Below are 19,482 nucleotides of genomic sequence, written 5' to 3'. Positions count from 1 at the left end.
TTTGAGGAAGAGTGTGAAACGTCTTCAGGACAAATTCATCAATCTACGTTGACCAATCTTTTCCTCGTAATCCCTGAAAATCCCCTTAAATCTATGCCCCCAGTCATTGATCCCTCCATGAAGGGGAAAGGTTTATTTCTGTCTGCTCTACCTATGGTTTCAATCATATACATCTTGATTATGGCCCCACCACAGGCTCCTCTGCTCTAAGGAAGAAAGAGAACAACGATCTCTGTTCACAACTAAAACTATCCAGCCCAGGCAACATCATGGTAACTCTCCTCTGCACTCTCTCCAATATATGATTCCCAGAGCTAAACACAATCCTCTAGATATGGCATTTTATACAATTCCAGCGTAATCTCTCTGCTCTCAAACCCTCATCTATCAAAGGCAAGTTGCACACGTATTTTCAAACCCATTTTAGTCACTTGTCCAGTATGTTGACGAACAGTGGACATACACACCATGGTCCCTCTGATCCTCCGTGCTTCCCACAATCCTGTTGTTCATCATTTGCTCTCTTATCTCACTTGTCCTGCCCAAGTGCAACACGTCACATTTATCTGGATTGAATTCCACTGATCAACCTAACTGGCCAGCCTGTCCATGTTCTTTTGTAGTCTAAGGCTATCCTTCTCACAATTTACCAACCATCAATTTTTGTATCAATCACAATATTATTGATTGACCCTCCTACATTCAAGTTTATATCTTTTACATGTATTACAAACATTAAGAGTCTCAAAACTGATCCCTGTGGAACCCCACTGAACACAAGGTTCCAGTCACAGAAATACCCCTTGACTAGTTCCTGTTGCTACCTGCCACTCAGCCAATTCTGGTCCATGGATCTCAAAGTCTTTTACTTTCACCATTAGTCTCCCATGCAAATCCTTACTAAAAGACTTGCTGAAGTCCAACTAGAGGATGCTGAATGCACTGTTCTCATCAACATACCAGTCACCACATCAAAACATTCACTTATGTTGGTCAGACATGACCTCCCCAACTTGAACCCATCTTTTCATTTCTGCAGTAAACTGAACTTAACAACCAGTACAAAGCAAACAATTGCTCTTACGTTTTGCTCTTACAACACTATCATCGCTGCAAACTCTCATTCTAGCAGTCTTGCTAAAATTAATGAGATTGTACATAAACTATGAAATACATTAACGAGGCACTCAGTGTATATTATCAGTGCATCACTGATACACATTGATGTCGAAAGCAACATCAGTAAAAGTTTATTTTTCAATCACATAATAATGAAGTTAAATTGCTACCTCTTGTTGGCACTCTCCCCTTCTACACTGTTGCCTCCATCTCAATTTCACTGTATCATTCAAAGGCCTAGTCTAGTCTTGTCAATCACAGAAGCCAGTATCTCAGAACTGGTTTATTACATGTTTAATTATTCAATACTTTTTCATTTATTTTTCATGGGATTGGGTGTCAATCACATTGTTGCCCATCTCCTAACTGCCCTTGGACTCTGCGCTGTATGAGGTCATTAAAGATGTAATTTACAGTCACAGGATCAGAGATACAGAGTGGAAACAGACCCTTTGGTCCAACTCATCCATGCCAACCGGATTTCCTAAATAAATCTAGTCCCATTTGCCTGCATTTAGCCCATATCCCTCTAAACCCTTACTATTCATACATCCATCCAGATGACTTTAAAATGCTGTAATTGTACCATCCTTCACCACTTCCTCTGGCAGTTCATTCCATACATAGACAATGCTCTGCCTGAAGAAGTTGCTCCCTAAGTCCCTTTTAAATCTTGCACCTCTTGCCTTAAAACTATGCCCTCTAGTTTGGACAGCCCCACCCCAAGGAAAGGACTTGTCTGTTTACCCTATCCATGTCCCCCATGATTTTATAAAATTCTAAGGTCACCCAACAGCATGTGGCGCTAAAGGGAAAATAGCCCCAGTCTATTCAGCTTCTCCCTATACCTCAAATATTCTTTATTCATTTTCATGGCTTCAGTTAACTTCAGATTTAAAATGAAACAGTTCAAAAAGTAGGTATTTTCTGCTGCATCTAATTTAATATCTGAATATAGAACCGCTAGCTTTATTTCAGGACCTACTAATGTTGTTTAAAAATGTACCAGTTGCTACTATAATGAGCACTGTGCAACTATTGAATTTCAATCAGATATTAAATCTGAGATGCAAACAGAAAAGCAGAAAAAAAATCAAAAGATTGCCCTTGTAAACAGAAAGTTATTTTGACCGTGATTCACTGAAATATAAAAGGTCCAAAGTAAATAGCAACAAAGCGAATACATTAATGTCATACACCAAATTGTTTGTGGGATCATTCTATATCATAAGTAGCTGCTGCAGTTGATAAAACACTGAATTCACTTCTGAGTAGCAATCTACTGACAACAGAGTTGCTTGCTGATAAATACGATATCAATTGTAAATAAAAATGATGCTCTAATATAAAGCATAATCTGCACGAGGATTTGATTTTCTTTTAGACGAGCAGACATTGCCAGAGCCAAAGATTTGATGAAACAATCAGGTTAAACTGGATCAGGCTAAACAGCTCCCACTTACAAAGCAGAGCTCAGACTCTGTGGACAGGTTTGAACTGGCTATTCTCCGAAAATACTTGCACTTGCAATACTAAGTATTCAACACTGCACCTTTGGAGACATCTATTGGTGATTTAGTGCTACACAATACTAACATTTTACACAAATGAAAGCATAATAAGCTCCCCTAGTGTCAAACTGTATACTGTTCAGAAGCCCAGAAATTGAGTATTGCTAGAAAAAGACATTTTATCAAATACTTTACCTTGGGCTCATTACGTCAGAAGGGTCTGTTTCCATGCTATACAACTATGATTCTATGACATTTTATATTGGAGGAGAAAAGAAATCTAGTTGGTTGGCAAGTGCAATCTGATGAGTTCAGGTGCTTCTACAGAAAATGTACCCCAGTCAGATGATGACAAACAATTAATTGTTTTATTTAAATTTAAACAAGACAGGCTGACTCTGATTGGTCGAAGTACTGCTCTGAGAAATGAACCAGAAAAGGAGGGTCTAGGCCCGAAACGTCAGCTTTTGTGCTCCTGAGATGCTGCTTGGCCTGCTGTGTTCATCCAGCCTCACATTTTATTATCTTGGAATCTCCAGCATCTGCAGTTCCCATTATCTCAGAAAATAACCAGTTTTGTTGAGGTGAAACAAGCATATAATGCACGTGTGTTCTGTCTGTCTACAAAGAAGGGGGCAATGTATTAGCATATGAAATTTCCAGTCTATGACACACTCTTAAACCCAATGAACAATCTTAAATTTGTTAGCAGTATAATTCCCAGCTTCTGTACCATAGAACACTACAGCGCAGTGCAGATCCTTTGGCCCTCGATGTTGCGCCTACCTGTGAAACCAAACTGAAGCCTGTCTAACCTACACTATTCCATTACTATCCATATGTTTATCCAATGACCATTTAAATGCTCTTAAAGTTGGCGGCTCTAGCACTGTTGCAGGCAGGGCATACCACCCCTTACTATTCTGAGTAAAGAACCTACCTCTGTCCCATATCTATCACCCCTCAATTTAAAGCTATGACCCCTCATGCTAGCCATCTCCATCCAAGGAAAAAGGCTCTCACTGTCCACCCTATCTAATCCTCTGATCTATTAGGTATGTCTCTATTAGGTCACCTCTTAACCTTCTTCTCTCTAACGAAAACAGCCTCAAGACCCTCAGCCTTTCCTCATAAGACCTTCCCTCCATACCAGGCAACATCTGAGTAAATCTCCTCTGCACCCTTTCCAATGCTTCCACATTCTTCCAAGAATGCGGCAACCAGAACTGTACACAATATTCCAAGTGCAGCCACACCAGTGTTTTGAACAGCTGCAACATGACCTCATGGCTCCAAAACTCAATCCCTCTACCAATAACACCTAACACACCATATGCCTTCTTAACAACCCTATCAACCTGGGTGGCAACTTTCAGGGATCTGTGTACATGGACACTGAGATCTCTCTGCTCATTAACACTACCAAGAATCTTACCATGAGCCCAGGACTCTGTATTCCTGTTACTCCTTCCAAACTGAATCACCTCACACTTTTCTGCATTAAAATCTATTTGCTACCTCTCAGCCCAGCTCTGCAGCTTATCTATATCCCTCTGTAACCTGCAACATCCTTCTGCACTATCCACAACTCTACCGACTTTAGTGTCATCCACAAATTTACTAACCCATCCTTCTACACCCTCAGTGATAATGGGAACTGCAGATGCTGGAGAATCCAAGATAATAAAATGTGAGGTTGGATGAACACAGCAGGCCCAGCAGCATCTCAGGAGCACAAAAGCTGACGTTTCGGGCCTAGACCCTTCATCAGAGAGGGGGATGGGGTGAGGGTTCTGGAATAAATAGGGAGAGAGGGGGAGGCGGACCGAAGATGGAGAGAAAAGAAGATAGGTGGAGAGGGGAGTATAGATGGGGAGGTAGGGAGGGGATAGGTCAGTCCAGGGAAGACGGACAGGTCAAGGAGGTGGGATGAGGTTAGTAGGTAGGAGATGGAGGTGCAGCTTGGGGTGGGAGGCAGGGATGGGTGAGAGGAAGAACAGGTTAGGGAGGCAGAGACAGGTTGGACTGGTTTTGGGATGCAGTGGGTGGAGGGGAAGAGCTGGGCTGGTTTTAGGATGCGGTGGGGGAAGGGGAGATTTTGAAGCTGGTGAAGTCCACATTGATACCATTGGACTGCAGGGTTCCCAAGCGGAATATGAGTTGCTGTTCCTGCAACCTTCGGGTGGCATCATTGTGGCACTGCAGGAGGCCCATGATGGACATGTCATCGAAAGAATGGCCATGGGCACCCGCATGGGCCCCAGCTATGCCTGCCTCTTTGTAGGTTACGTGGAACAGTCCCTCTTCCGCACCTACACAGGCCCCAAACCCCACCTCTTCCTCTGTTACATTGATGACTGTATCGGCGCCGCCTCTTGCTCCCCAGAGGAGCTCGAACAGTTCATCCACTTCACCAACACCTTCCACCCCAACCTTCAGTTCACCTGGGCCATCTCCAGCACATCCCTCATCTTCCTGGACCTCTCAGTCTCCATCTCAGGCAACCAGCTTGTAACTGATGTCCATTTCAAGCCCACCGACTCCCACAGCTATCTAGAATACACCTCCTCCCACCCACACTCCTGCAAAAATTCCATCCCCTATTCCCAATTCCTCTGCCTCCGCCGCATCTGCTCCCACAATGAGGCATTCCACTCCCGCACATCCCAGATGTCCAAGCTCTTCAAGGACCGCAACTTCGCCCCCCCACCACAGTGGTCGAGAACGCCCTTGACCACGTCTCCAGCATTTCCCGCAACACATCCCTCACACCCTGCCCCCGCCACAGTCGCCCAAAGAGGATCCCCCTCGTTCTCACACACTACCCCACCAACCTCCGGATACAACGCATCATCCTCCGACACTTCCGCCATCCACAATCCGACCCCACCACCCAAGACATTTTTCCATCCCCAACCTTGTCTGCTTTCCAGAGAGACCACTCTCTCCGTGATTCCCTGGTTCGCTCCACACTGCCCTCCAACCCCACCACACCCGGCACCTTCCCCTGCAACTGCAGGAAATGCTACACTTGCCCCCACACCTCCTCCCTCACCCCATCCCAGGCCCCAAGATGACTTTCCATATTAAACAGAGGTTCACCTGTACATCTGCCAATGTGGTATACTGCATCCATTGTACCCGGTGTGGCTTCCTCTACATTGGAGAAACCAAGCGGAGGCTTGGGGACCGCTTTGCGGAACACCTCCACTCGGTTCACAATAAACAACTGCACCTCCCAGTCGCAAACCATTTCCCCTCCCCCCTCCCATTCTTTAGATGACATGTCCATCATGGGCCTCCTGCAGTGCCACCCGAAGGTTGCAGGAACAGCAACTCATATTCCGCTTGGGAACCCTGCAGCCCAATGGTATCAATGTGGACTTCACCAGCTTCAAAATCTCCCCTTCCCCCACCGCATCCCAAAACCAGCCCAGTTCGTCCCCTCCCCTCAAAGCACCACACAACCAGCCCAGCTCTTCCCCTCCACCCACTGCATCCCAAAACCAGTCCAACCTGTCTCTGCCTCCCTAACCTGTTCTTCCTCTCACCCATCCCTTCCTCCCACCCCAAGCCGCACCTCCATCTCCTACCTACTAACCTCATCCCACCTCCTTGACCTGTCTGTCTTCCCTGGACTGACCTATCCCCTCCCTACCTCCCCACCTATACTCTCCTCTCCACCTATCTTCTTTTGTCTCCATCTTCGGTCTGCCTCCCCCTCTCTCCCTATTTATTCCAGAACCCTCACCCCATCCCCCTCTCTGATGAAGGGTCTAGGCCCGAAACCTTCTACACCCTCATCCAGGTCATTTATAAAAATGACAAACTGCAGTGGCCACAAAACAGATCCCTGCGGTACACCACTAGTAACTGAGCTCCAGGATGAATATTTCCCATCAACCGCCACCCTCTGTCTTCTTTCAGCAAGCCAATTTTTTATCTAAATGGCTAAATCACCCTCGATCCCATGACTCTGTATTTTATGCAATAGCCTACCGTGGGGAACCTTATCAAACACTTTACTGAAATCCATATACACCACATCAACCGCTATACCCTCATCCACCTGTTTGGTCACCTTCTCAAAGAACTCATTAAGGTTTGTGAAGCACGACTTACCCTTCACAAAACTGAGTTGACTATCCCTAATCAAATTATTCCTTTCTGGATGATTATAAATCCTATCTCTTATAATCCTTTCCAACATTTTACCCACAAAAGTAAGGCTCACTAGTTTGTAATTACCAAGATTGTCCCTCCTTCCCTTCTTGAACAAGGGGACAACATTTGCTATCCTCCAGTCTTCTGGCACTATTCCTGAAGATAATGACGACATAAAGATCGAAGCCAAAGGCTCTGCAATCTCCTCCCTAGATTCCCAGAGAATCCTAGGATACATCCCATCCTGCCAAGGGGACTTATCTATTTTCACAACTTCCAGAATTGTTAACACTTCTTCCTTCTGAATCTCAATCCAGTCTAGTCTAATAACCTGTATCTCAGCATTCTCCTCAACAACAGTCTTTTTCCTGTGTGAATACTGACGAAAAATATTCATTTAGTCAGACACCACGCACAACTTCCCACTATTGTCCTTGACTGGCCCTAATCTTACTCTAGTCATTCTTTTGTTCCTGACATACCTGTAGAATGCTTTAGGGTCTTCCTTGATCCTACCTGCCAAAGACTTCTCATGTCCCCTCCTGGCTCTTCTTAACTCTCTCTTTAGGTCCTTCCTGGCTAACTTAGTGCCCTAACCGAGCCTTCAAGCCTCATCTTTACATAAGCCTCCCTCTTCCTCTTGACAAGAGCTTCAGCTTCTTTAGTAATCCAACAAAAGCTTCAGCTTCGTTAGTAATCCAACAAGAGCTTCAGCTTCGTTAGTAATCCAACAAGAGCTTCAGCTTCGTTAGTAATCCAACAAGAGCTTCAGCTTCGTTAGTAAGCCAACAAGAGCTTGAGCTTCATTAGTAAGCCAACAAGAGCTTCAGCTTCTTTAGTACAAAGAACAAAGAACAAAGAAACCTACAGCACAGGAACAGGCCCTTCGGCCCTCCAAGCCTGCGCCGATCGAGATCCTCTGTCTAACTGTCATCTATTTTCTAACGGTCTGTGTCCATTTGCTCCCTGCCCATCCATGTACCTGTCCAAATACATCGTAAAAGACGCTAACGTATCTGTGTCTACCACCTCCGCTGGCAACGCGTTCCAGGCACCCACCACCCTCTGTGTAAAGAACTTTCTTCGCATATCTCCCTTAAACTTTCCTCCCCTTTCTTTGAACTCATGACCCCTAGTAATTGAGTCCCCCACTCTGGGGGGGGGGGGGGGGGGCGAAAAAGCTTTTTGCTATCCACCCTGTCTATACCCCTCATGATTTTAGAACATAGAACAGTACAGCACAGAACAGGCCCTTCAGCCCACAATGTTGTGCCGACCATTGATCCTCATGTATGCACCCTCAAATTTCTGTGACCATATGCATGTCCAGCAGTCTCTTAAATGACCCCAATGACCTTGCTTCCACAACTGCTGCTGGCAACGCATTCCATGCTCTCAACTCTCTGTGTAAAGAAGCCGCCTCTGACATCCCCTCTATACTTTCCTCCAACCAGCTTAAAACTATGACCCCTCGTGCTAGCCATTTCTGCCCTGGGAAATAGTCTCTGGCTATCAACTCTATCTATGCCTCTCATTATCTTGTATACCTCAATTAGGTCCCCTCTCCTCCTCCTTTTCTCCAATGAAAAGAGACCGAGCTCAGTCAACCTCTCTTCATAAGATAAGCCCTCCAGTCCAGGCAGCATCCTGGTAAACCTCCTCTGAACCCTCTCTAAAGCATCCACATCTTGCCTATAAAAGGGCGACCAGAACTGGACGCAGTATTCCAAGTGCAGTCTAACCAAAGTTTTATAAAGCTGCAACAAGATCTCACAACTCTTAAACTCAATCCCCCTGCTAATGAAAGCCAAAACACCATATGCTTTCTTAACAACCCTGTCCACTTGGGTGGCCATTTTAAGGGATCTATGTATCTGCACACCAAGATCCCTCTGTTCCTCCACACTGCCAAGAATCCTATCCTTAATCCTGTACTCAGCTTTCAAATTCGACCTTCCAAAATGCATCACCTCGCATTTATCCAGGTTGAACTCCAACTGCCACCTCTCAGCCCATCTCTGCATCCTGTCAACGTCCCGCTGCAGCCTACAACAGCCCTCTATACTGTCAACGATACCTCCGACCTTTGTGTCGTCTGCAAACTTGCTGACCCATCCTTCAATCCCCTCATCCAAGTCGTTAATAAAAATTACAAACAGTAGAGGCCCAAGGACAGAGCCCTGTGGAACACCACTCACCACTGACTTCCAGGCAGAATATTTTCCTTCTACTACCACTCGCTGTCTTCTGTTGGCCAGCCAATTCTGTATCCAGGCAGCTAAGTTCCCCTGTATCCCATTCCTCCAGACCTTCTGAATGAGTCTACCATGGGGAACCTTATCAAATGCCTTACTGAAGTCCATATACACCACATCCACAGCTCGACCCTCATCAACATTTCTAGTCACATCCTCAAAAAACTCGATAAGGTTTGTGAGGCATGACCTACCCCTCACAAAGCCGTGTTGACTGTATTTGATCAAGCCATGCTCTTCCAGATGGTCATAAATCCTATCCCTCAGAATCCTTTCTAACACCTTGCAGACGACAGACGTGAGACTTACTGGTCTGTAATTGCCGGGGATTTCCCTATTTCCTTTCTTGAAGAGAGGAATTACATTGGCCTCTCACCAGTCCTCAGGTACGACTCCAGTGGAGAGCGAGGATGCAAAGATCTTCGCAAGTGGCGAAGCAATTGCATTTCTCGCTTCCCAAAGCAGCCGAGGACAAATCTGGTCCGGGCCTGGCGACTTGTCAATCTTAATGTTTGACAAAATTTTCAGCACATCAGCTTCCTCTATCTCTATCCATTCCAGCATGCACACCTGCTCTTCAAAGGTTTCATTCACTACAAAGTTTGTTTCTTTCATAAAGACAGAAGCAAAAAACTCATTTAGGGCTTCCCCTACCTCCTCAGACTCCACACACAAGTTCCCTATGCTATCCCTGATCAACTCTACTCTTTCTTTGACCATTCTCTTATTCCTCACATAAGTGTAAAATGCCTTTGTGTTTTCCCTGATTCCTTCTGCCAAGCCTTTCTCGTGCCCCCTCCTGGCTCTCCTCAGACCATTTTTGAGCTCCTTCCTTGCCTGCGTGTAATCCTCTCTAGCTAAACTTGACCCTAGCTTCCTCCACCTTACGTAAGCTACCTTCTTCCTTTTCACAAGAAGCTCCACCGCTCTCGTCATCCAAGGTTCCTTTCTCTTACCCCTTCTTGCCTGTCTCAGAGGGACATATTTACTCATCACTCGCAACAACTGTTCCTTAAACAGTCTCCACATGTCTATAGTTCCCTTACCATGCAACAATTGCGCCCAGTCCATCCTTCCTAACTCACGTCTAATCGCGTCATAGTTTCCTCTCCCCCAATTAAATATCCTCCCATTTTGCCTAATCCTCTCCTTCTCCATAGCTATGTAGAATGTGAGGCAGTTATGGTCACTATCACCAAAATGCTCTCCCACCACAAGATCTGATACCTGCCCCGGCTCGTTTCCGAGCACCAAGTCTAGAATGGCCTCTCCCCTCGTCGGCCTGTCAACGTACTGCATTAGGAAATCCTCCTGAACACACCTTACAAAAACAGCTCCATTCAAATCTTCTGCTCGAAGGAGGTTCCAATCAATATTAGGAAAGTTAAAGTCACCCATTACAACAACCCTACTGCGTCCACACTTTTCCAAAATCTGCGGACCTATGCTTTCTTCAATCTCCCTACTGCTATTGGAGGGCCTGTAGCAAACCCCTAACGAGGTGACTACTCCCTTGCTGTTCCTAATTTCCACCCATACTGACTCAGTAGGCAGATCTTCCTCGACAATGGAAGCTTCTGTAGCTGTGATACCCTCTCTGATTAATAGTGCTACATCCCCTCCTCTTTTCCCCCCCCTCCCTATTCTTTGTAAATGTTCTAAACCCTGGAACATCCAGCAACCATTCCTGCCCATGAGAAACCCATGTCTCTGTTATGGCCACAACATCATAGCACCAGGTACTGATCCATGCTCTAAGTTCATCACTTTTATTCCTGATACTCCTTGCATTAAAGCAAACACACTTTAACCGATCCCTTGGTTCCTTCCCACTAGCTGGTCTACCTCTTGCTACTGCCTCACCTGCATCAACTCTCACCTCCGGTATTCAGCTCAGGTTCCCACCGCCCCCCCTCCCCCCCGCCATACTAGTTTAAACCCTCTCGAACTACTTGAGCAAACCTTCCACCCAGGACATTGGTCCCCTTCCAGTTCAGGGGCAACCCGTCCTTCTTGTACAGGTCCCACCTTCCCCAGAAGGCATCCCAATTATCTACATATCTGAAGCCCTCCCTCCTACACCAGCTGCGTAGCCACGTGTTAAGCTGCGCCCACTCCCTGTTCCTCGCCTCGCTATCTTGTGGCACCGGTAGTAAACCAGAGAACACTACTCTGTTCATCCTGCTCTGCAGCTTCCATCCTAACTCCCTGAAATTGCTTTTAATATCCTCAATTCTATTTCTGGCTATATCATTAGTGCCAATATGTAACACGATTTCTGGCTGTTCGCCCTCCCCTTTTAGAACCTTATACACCCGATCGGAGACGTCCTGGACCCTGGCACCAGGGAGGCAACTTACCTTCCGGGAATCCCGATCCTGACCACAAAATCTCCTGTCAATTCCCCTAACTATCGAGTCCCCTGCCACGAGTACTTTTCTATTCTGCCCCCTTCCCTTCTTTGCCACAGTGTCAGGCTCAGTGCCAGAGAACTGACTACTATGGCTTTCCACTGGTAGGTCAATCCTGGGGGAGGCTAAGTTGGAGCAGCCACATAGCAATTCTGGCTGAAGGTTATTCTAGTACTTCAGATTTCTCTTTTGCATGGATATGCTGGACTCCCCAGCATGATGGATGAGAATATTTTTTGATACTCCTCCTCCAGTTAGTTATTTCAATTTCTAATACATTCATAAAAAGATGCGGCAGGACTTGAGAGTTTCAGTCTAATCCATTGGTTTTGGGATCTTGGAAATACAATCTAAGAAATTTTAAAAATTTGGAATTTGAAAAGACTGTTTTCCTTTTGAACAGGAGCAAAGCCACATGATTTATTTGTCCAAGCTGAATAGCTCCAACTCCTTTTATACTACTGAGTTCAGCTGCTTGCAGAAGTTAAGTCAGTACACCAAAAAAGTCAGTCAGTTGAATGAGGACATTTATGTATTATTAATGGGCATGATACCCCTGGACTGAATTAATTTATTTGAATTCAAGCTGAATGGATTTTTTTTAAAAAACAGTTCCATGAATTCAGAAACATTTTCACAGTATTGAGATTATTTGGACTGAAGGTTTTGCCTTTTGAAGAGACATCCTTAACTCATTCCGAAGGGTCACTGAACTCTTTAAAAATACTCTGCTTTCTCCAGCTCTAAGGAAGGGTCACCGGGCCCAAAACGTTAACTTTTTTTTCTTCACAGATGTTGCCAGATCTGCTGAGCTTTAGCAGCAACTTTGTTTTTGTGCTGCTTTCTCCCCACAGATGCTGCCAGATCTGCAGTGTTTCTCCAAAAATTTCTGTTTGCCTTTCAGATTTGTTACTATTTGTTATTTTTCAAGACTTAAAGTGTTAGTAAGTTAACTGTGGCTGAATTCCCTACAACTGTAAACTCATCTATCTTTGATAAATTGATTTCAAAACCAACAAATCCTGACATAATCATTTTGAAATTTACATTGATTACTGAAATTGAGATAAAAGGAAAAAGAAATTTACCAGTGTTTAAATATGACAGATGGAGTTTCTAATTTCAAAAGATGAAAAACTAAATCTTGGTAGTTTACGGATTTGAGTATCAAGGAAGAATCTTTATTCAACTATTTTTCAACATATCTTAGCAAACGTATCTCAATAATTAGCTATCTACCCATATGGCAACCCTCGCATCTGATTCCATCCCATTTTCCCAAGCACCATTCCCAGAACAACTCACCACTCACTGGAAAATCTGCCAAGTCTCTTGCACCTGCATAATTTTTGAAAGGTTGCTGAATATGTGAATGAGAACTGTCCCTCACCAGTGATATAATGGCACAGCTGCCACAAAAGTAGTCTGATCATGACACACAGCCGCCATTGCTGACGCTTCCTCACATATACAATCCCAGTCTCTAGTCACGAAAGAATCAGCATCGCAATGCTGGGCAACCCTGGAAGAAGCTGAGCTGCAGCATTCACACAGCACTTCAATCAAATTCCCCCACAGTCTTCTCAGAATTTAAGACCTCAATCAGATCTCCGCAACTTATACCCCCTAACCAACACCATCCCCTGCACCAGCAAACCCTCAACCCCTCTTTTGCACCCTCTCCAAAGCAATCATATCTTTTCCTAGGAAACCGGAACTGCACACAGTACTCAACATATGGCCTAACTAGCATTATAAAGAGCTCCAACATAACCTCCATATTCTTGTATTCGATGCCTTCGGAATAAAGAGTTATACAGAAATGGCAGGAGACCGTAATTAAGGTTTGTCAGGTCTGCCTTGATCTCACTGAATGGTGAAATAGAATGGCTGAACAGCCTGCTTTTGCTCTCACATCATAACCCTACGGCCAACTCTCCATCTTGTGTTAGTTAGCCAATCCTCTTCCTATGCATACTACCTCCAACACCATGGGTTCTTAAATTATTAAGCACTTATGTTCTGTATCTAATCAAATGCCACTTCAGAAATCCAAATATATGAGAACTAACACTGCTTCTTTATTTATGGGATACAGAGGTGTAGAGCTAGAGCAGCAGGCCAAGCAGCATCAGAGGAGCAAGAAAACTGACGTTTCAGGTCTAGACCCTTCTTCAGAAAATCTGGTCCCGAAACATCAGCTTTCCTGCTCCTCTGATGCTGCTTGGCCTGCTGTTTTCATCTACCTTAATATCTCAGATTCTCCAGCATCTGCAGCTTCTGCTATCTCTTTACTTATAGGTTTGTTACCTTCTCCAAGAATTATAATAAATCTGAGAGGCATGACTTTCCTTTCATGAAGTCATACCAATTTGATCGATTATGTTATGTATTTCACAATGCTCTGCATTTAAACTTTTATAAACTAAAACTCTTTCAACGGCAAAACTAAATCTATTTAACCTGCAGTTGCCTTTTTCACCTACCTCCCTTTTTAATCAATATTATGTTGGCAGCTTTCTAATCCTGCAAGACAGTTCCAGGATCTGAGGTCTCTTGAGCCATAATTACCAGTGTATCCATTATCTTTCGACCTACTTCCTTTAATATCCAAAGATGTAGTGCATCAGATTTGGGGGACTTATATCTTTAAACTCCATTATTTTTCCTAGTACTGCTTCTCTGACAATAGTAATTCAATTAATTTATTCAACTTCCCTGTCATTTTCTAGTTCCCCATTATTTTCTCCCCACATTAGCCTCTCTCTTCTTTTTCAGACATTGAAGCAGCTCTTACTGTTGGTTTTAATATTACTTGGTGGTTTACACTCAAAAGGTTATTTTGTCTGGTCACCTTTTGATGGTTTTTAAGAATTTTCCAAACCTCTGGCTTACTGCTAATTTTTGCCACATTTTCTTCTTTTTTAATTTCAATTTGGTGCTATCCTGAACTTTACTTTGTTAACAGTAGTTGGGCATTATCCACTTTCCAGAATCTTCTTCCCCTCACTGGGATATTTCTTTGTTGTAAGTCATGAACTGTCTTTTCTGCTAAACTCCTTTCCCCAGTTAATTCCAGCCAGCTCTACCCTCATTCCTGTCTAACAACATGAATTTAAATTTGGAACAGTTGTTTCTGACCCAAGTTTCTCTCTTTCAAACTGAATGCTAAATAACCATGCACTGATTTTCAAGTGATCTTTTACTGAGATCATTTATTAAATTTGCCTCATTCTACACCACCAGATTCAAAACCACCTGAACCCTGTTTACACCCACAATTCTTTTCCAGAAAAGTGTCCCAAATATACTCCATGAATTTTCCATTCGACTACCTCTGACAATTTAATTTTCTAATCTGCATGAAGATTAAATTTATCCGTGACTACAGTACTGCCTTTACATGTTTTCAATATCTCCTGATTTATTCAGTCTTACAGTATAGCTACTATTAGGGTACTCCCAACAGTGTCACCTTCTCCTCATTATTTCTTACCTCCAGTCATATGAATTGGAGATCTTCCAATCAAAGATTATTTCTTGTTATTGTACTTTTTCTTACTTCTTCCATATCATTCTACCAATTTTATCCTGTACCCTTTCCTTCCTGTCTATATTTCAAAAAGTCATATACCCCTGAATATTTAGTTCAGAGCTTTGATGTCCTTATAACTACATCTCCTGATGTATCATAATTCCTTTCGTGCATTTAAGTCAAACTTTATTAATTTTGCCTTTTGACTAATTTTTTGTCCTTTAAAGCCTACTTGCTGCTTTGTTTTATGATAGTATATGCTGTCCTTTCCAGTCTCACCCTCAATATTGTCATTTAAAAGTTGCCCTCAATACTACTATCATATAGTTTTGCTTTGTAAGCCTACTTATCTCTTCTCCAGAACCATGCCCCCAACATCTATTTGGTTCAAAGCCCACGCTGAAGACCGATGATTTTGTTTGTACAGGATACTGACCCCAGCATGGTTAAGGTAAAGCTCATCCCCATTTTAGATAAAAAGGCTGATTACTACTTAAGGCCATGACAAGAAGAAATTTCTTCACTCAATGGGTTTTAAATTTTTGGAATTTCCAACCACAAGAGGGCTGCAGATGGTGAGTCATTAAGTATACGCAAGGCACAAAAATATAGACTGTAGGGAAAGGTTATGTTTACAACTGTAGGAAAAAGAGGAATCAGTGGGAGAGTTGAACAATTGTCAAAGATCAACACAATCTTAGTGAATAGCAGAACAAGCTGAAGAGAGCTCTATAGTCTATTCTTGCTTATATTTATACAGTGACATTTTGAAAATAGTCCACCTATACAATTGTGCCATAGTTTGGAAGCTTAAAGTGTCTTCTATTACAAATGTACAAATGTCCTTTTATTTCTAGCATTCAAAGAATGTAATCCATTTGGGGGAAATGGCTAGTCCCATTTAAAAACCAAGGCATGCTGAAGTTTTAGCAATCCATAAAGGAACAAATATTAAAGAAGATTGTGTTTTGCAATGAAATACAACTACTGAGATTCAGAAACAATATTCATACAGTAAGATAAACTTACTTGTTGTGGTTGTTCCGTTACTCTCTGCAGCTCTGACTTTACTTTGTTGTTAGGGTGATCTGTAACTTTTGTTACTGGTTGCTTGAAAATAGATGCCGTTTGTCTTATTGGCAGGGCTGTGTTCAAATCTAGTTTGCCCTGCAAGTAGGAAAATACAGGAAAAAAAAGTCAAAAATGATACCCTTTGCTCTTTTACATAAAAGGTTCCTAGAGCAATTTTCCAACCTAAGAGAAAAGTAGGTGCTTTGCACCACAGTATCAACAGTGGCAGGTTGGGGTCTACAAGAGGCGAAGAGGTCTACAGCATAGAAACAGGCCCTTTGGTGCAGCTCGCCCATGCTGCCAAATTTTCACAATTAAAGTAGTCCCATTTGGCTGCATTCGGTCCATATCTTTCCATACCTATCCCATTCATGTGCCTGTCTAAACGTTTCTTAAATGATAAAACTGTACTCACTTCCACCACTACCTCTGGCAGCCCGTTCCAGACACTCAACACATTCTGTGAAAAGATTTTCCTTCTGAACCTTTTTATATGGAGTGCTTTAGCTGAAGACACTAAAATAATTGAAAAGGCAAGCTGCGAGAGGGATGAGAAAAGTTTAGACAGAGAGAAATGACTGGTTAAGCAAGAAGGCAAAATGTTGGCAAATGAAGTATGATGTGGAAAAATATGAAGTTGTGCACTTGGAATGGAGAACAAAAGAACAGAGTCAGTTTTAAAATGGAGAAAATTGCAGAAAAATGCAACATGAAGGGACTTGGGGATACATGTGAATAACACAGAAAACTAGCACACAGGGGCAGCAAGTAATCTGGAAGGCAAATGGAACACTGGCCTTTATTTCAACAGATTTGGAATAATAGATTACGGAAGTCTTACTGCACCTTATGAGGAGTTGGTGAGCCGACATCTTGAGCACTGACAGCAGTTTCAGCCCCTTTATTTCAATAAAGATATCATTTCTCTGGAGTTGTTTAAAGAAGGTTCACAAGGATGACCCCCAGTGTGGAGGAATTTTCTTATGAGCAAAGGGTAAATAGATTGGGATCAATTCACTGAGTTCAGAAGAATGAGAGCTGATCTCATTGAAACACATAGGATTCTTAAGGGTTTTGACAGAGTTAATGAGGGATACTTGCCCTCACAGGAGAGTCCAAGACCCGAAGGCGTACTCTCTGAATAAAGGGGTAACAATTTAAGACTGAGATGAGGAATTCCTTCTCTCAGAGTTGAGTGTTTTTGGAATTCCTTGCCAGAGAGCGCCTTGGGAGTCCTTGTGCATATTTAAGGCTAAGATAGATAGATTCTTGATCAGTAGGGTAATCAAGGGTTACAGGAAAGAGCAGAAACATGGACATGAAGAATGTCAAAACAGCCACGATTCTATTGAATGGCACAACAGGCTCAAGGGGCTGAATGGACTACTGTTCCTATTTTTTTATGATTTTTTTGGGTGTGGGCCACAGTAGGGTTGTTTGGCAGTGTGGAACTTCAGTACTGCTGATTTTAAAAAATGCTTTTCCCAAAATGTTTTATCTTGTACTCATCAGTTTTGCAAAAGGACCAACTCAACAGGAAATCCAACATTTATACTGCTGATTGGTTATGGCAGCACCATTTGCCAATCAGAACTCTTCTCTTATGCTGTATGAATGTCAGATTTCCCGTTGAATTGGTACGCTTGCAAAACATCCCATCAAGTACAGACCTAGAGTCTACAACTGCTCCTCAAGTGACAAGCACTTCAGTGCTAGGATCATTCTTGCAATCCTTCCTTTGACTCCCTCAAATGCCAGCACATTCTTCCTTAGATACGGGGCCCAAAAATGCTCAGAATATTCCAAATGCAGTCAGACCAGAGTCTTGTACAGTGTCAACTGTTGATGTCTGCTTTTGTATTCTTGCCCTCTTGAAATGAATGCCAAAATTGCATTTGCGTTCCTAACTACCAAGTGAACTTGTATATTAATCTTAAAAGAATCTTGAATCAGGACCTCCAAGTCTCTTTGTGCTTCAGGTTTCTGAAGTCTTTCCCATTTAGAAAATATTGTATGCCTCTACTATTCATACGAAAGTGAGGGAGGCAGTAGATAGGAAGCTATAAGCCGGTTAGCCTGACCTCGGTTGCTGGTAAGATTTTACAGCCAACGAGCCAACATTTTATCCCATCTGCCACTTACTTGCACACTCACCTAGCCTGTCCAATCCTTCTGCAACTCCCCGCTTGCTCAACAACACCTGTTCCTCCACCTATCTTTGTTTCATCTGTAAATGTAACAACAATGCACTCAGTTCCTTCGTCCAGATCTATACCGTAAACAGTCATGATCCCAACAGTAACAAAGTGTGGAGCTGGATGAACACAACAGGCCAAGCAGCATCTCAGGGGCACAAAAGCTGACATTTTGGGCCGAGACCCTTCATCCTCTCTGATGAAGGGTCTAGGCCCAAAACGTCAGCTTTAGTGCTCCTGAGATGCTGCTTGGCCTGCTGTGTTCATCCAGCTCCACACTTTGTTATCTTGGATTCTACAGCATCTGCAGTTCCCATTATCAATGATCCCAACAGTGACCTCTGCGGAATTCCACATGTCACCAGCTGCCATCCGGAAAGAGACCCCTTTATCTCTACTCTCTGCCTTCTGTCAGTCTGCTAATCCTCTACCGACACAAATGCTTTGCTCTTAGCACTTTGTGCTTTTACCTTATTTCACAGCGTCCTGTGCGACATGTTGTCAAAGGCCTTCTGGAAATCAAGTCACTGGCTCTCCTTTGACTAACTTACTTGTTACCTCCTTAATTCTAACAGATCTTCGGCATGATCTTTCTTTGACAAAGCTATCCCAACTTTGCCCTATTTTACCATGCACTTTCAATTATTCCACAATTTCTTCCTTAATAATGGGCTCTAAAATCTTACCAGCAACCGAGGTTAGGCTAACCGGCTTATAGCTTCCTATCTTCTGCCTCCCTCACTTCATAAACAGGAGCATGACATTAGCCTTTTCTCAGTCCTCTAGCGCCCACCCTGGCTCCAGCGATACCTGAAAGATCACCAAAGTCTCTACAACATCTTCAGCTATCTCCTTCAGAACTGTGCGATGTAGTCCATCTGGTCTGGATGATTTATCCACCTTCAGACCTAGCGAGTTTTAGTGATGGTCATTGCACTCATGCCTGCCCACTGACTCTCTAAGTTCTGGAATGCTACTTGTGTCTTCCACTGTGAAGGTTGATGCAAAGTATCAAGTCAGTTCCTCTGCATTCTTCATTTCCCATCCTTACTTTGCCACCCTCATTTTCCACTGGTTCAATGTCCATACTTGCCTTTCCTTAAATTCTACATATCTGCAAAAACTCTTGCAATGTTTTTATATTACTAGCTAGCTTACTCTCATATTTCATCTTCTGCACCCTTATTGCTTTTTACATCAACCTTGCCGGGTTTTAAAAGG

General features: G+C 43.3%; 1 protein-coding gene across 3 annotated transcripts in view; it reads right to left on the bottom strand.

Moving 5' to 3' along the window:
• The window catches only part of LOC125454317 (methyl-CpG-binding domain protein 2-like), a 99,267-nt gene that overhangs the window by 57,887 nt on the left and 21,898 nt on the right, over positions 1-19,482 (bottom strand). For all 3 annotated transcript variants that reach the window (XM_048534941.2, XM_048534957.1, XM_048534948.2), the window contains exon 3: positions 16,025-16,162. In XM_048534941.2, the coding sequence (XP_048390898.1) occupies positions 16,025-16,162 (138 nt within the window). The remainder of the gene's footprint in view (positions 1-16,024; positions 16,163-19,482) is intronic.

The sequence above is a fragment of the Stegostoma tigrinum genome, chromosome 1, assembly GCF_030684315.1.
Source record: "Stegostoma tigrinum isolate sSteTig4 chromosome 1, sSteTig4.hap1, whole genome shotgun sequence".
NCBI lineage: Eukaryota > Metazoa > Chordata > Chondrichthyes > Orectolobiformes > Stegostomatidae > Stegostoma > Stegostoma tigrinum.
Note: the sequence above shows the minus strand (reverse complement) of the source record. Positions and strands in the feature narration are given on the sequence as shown.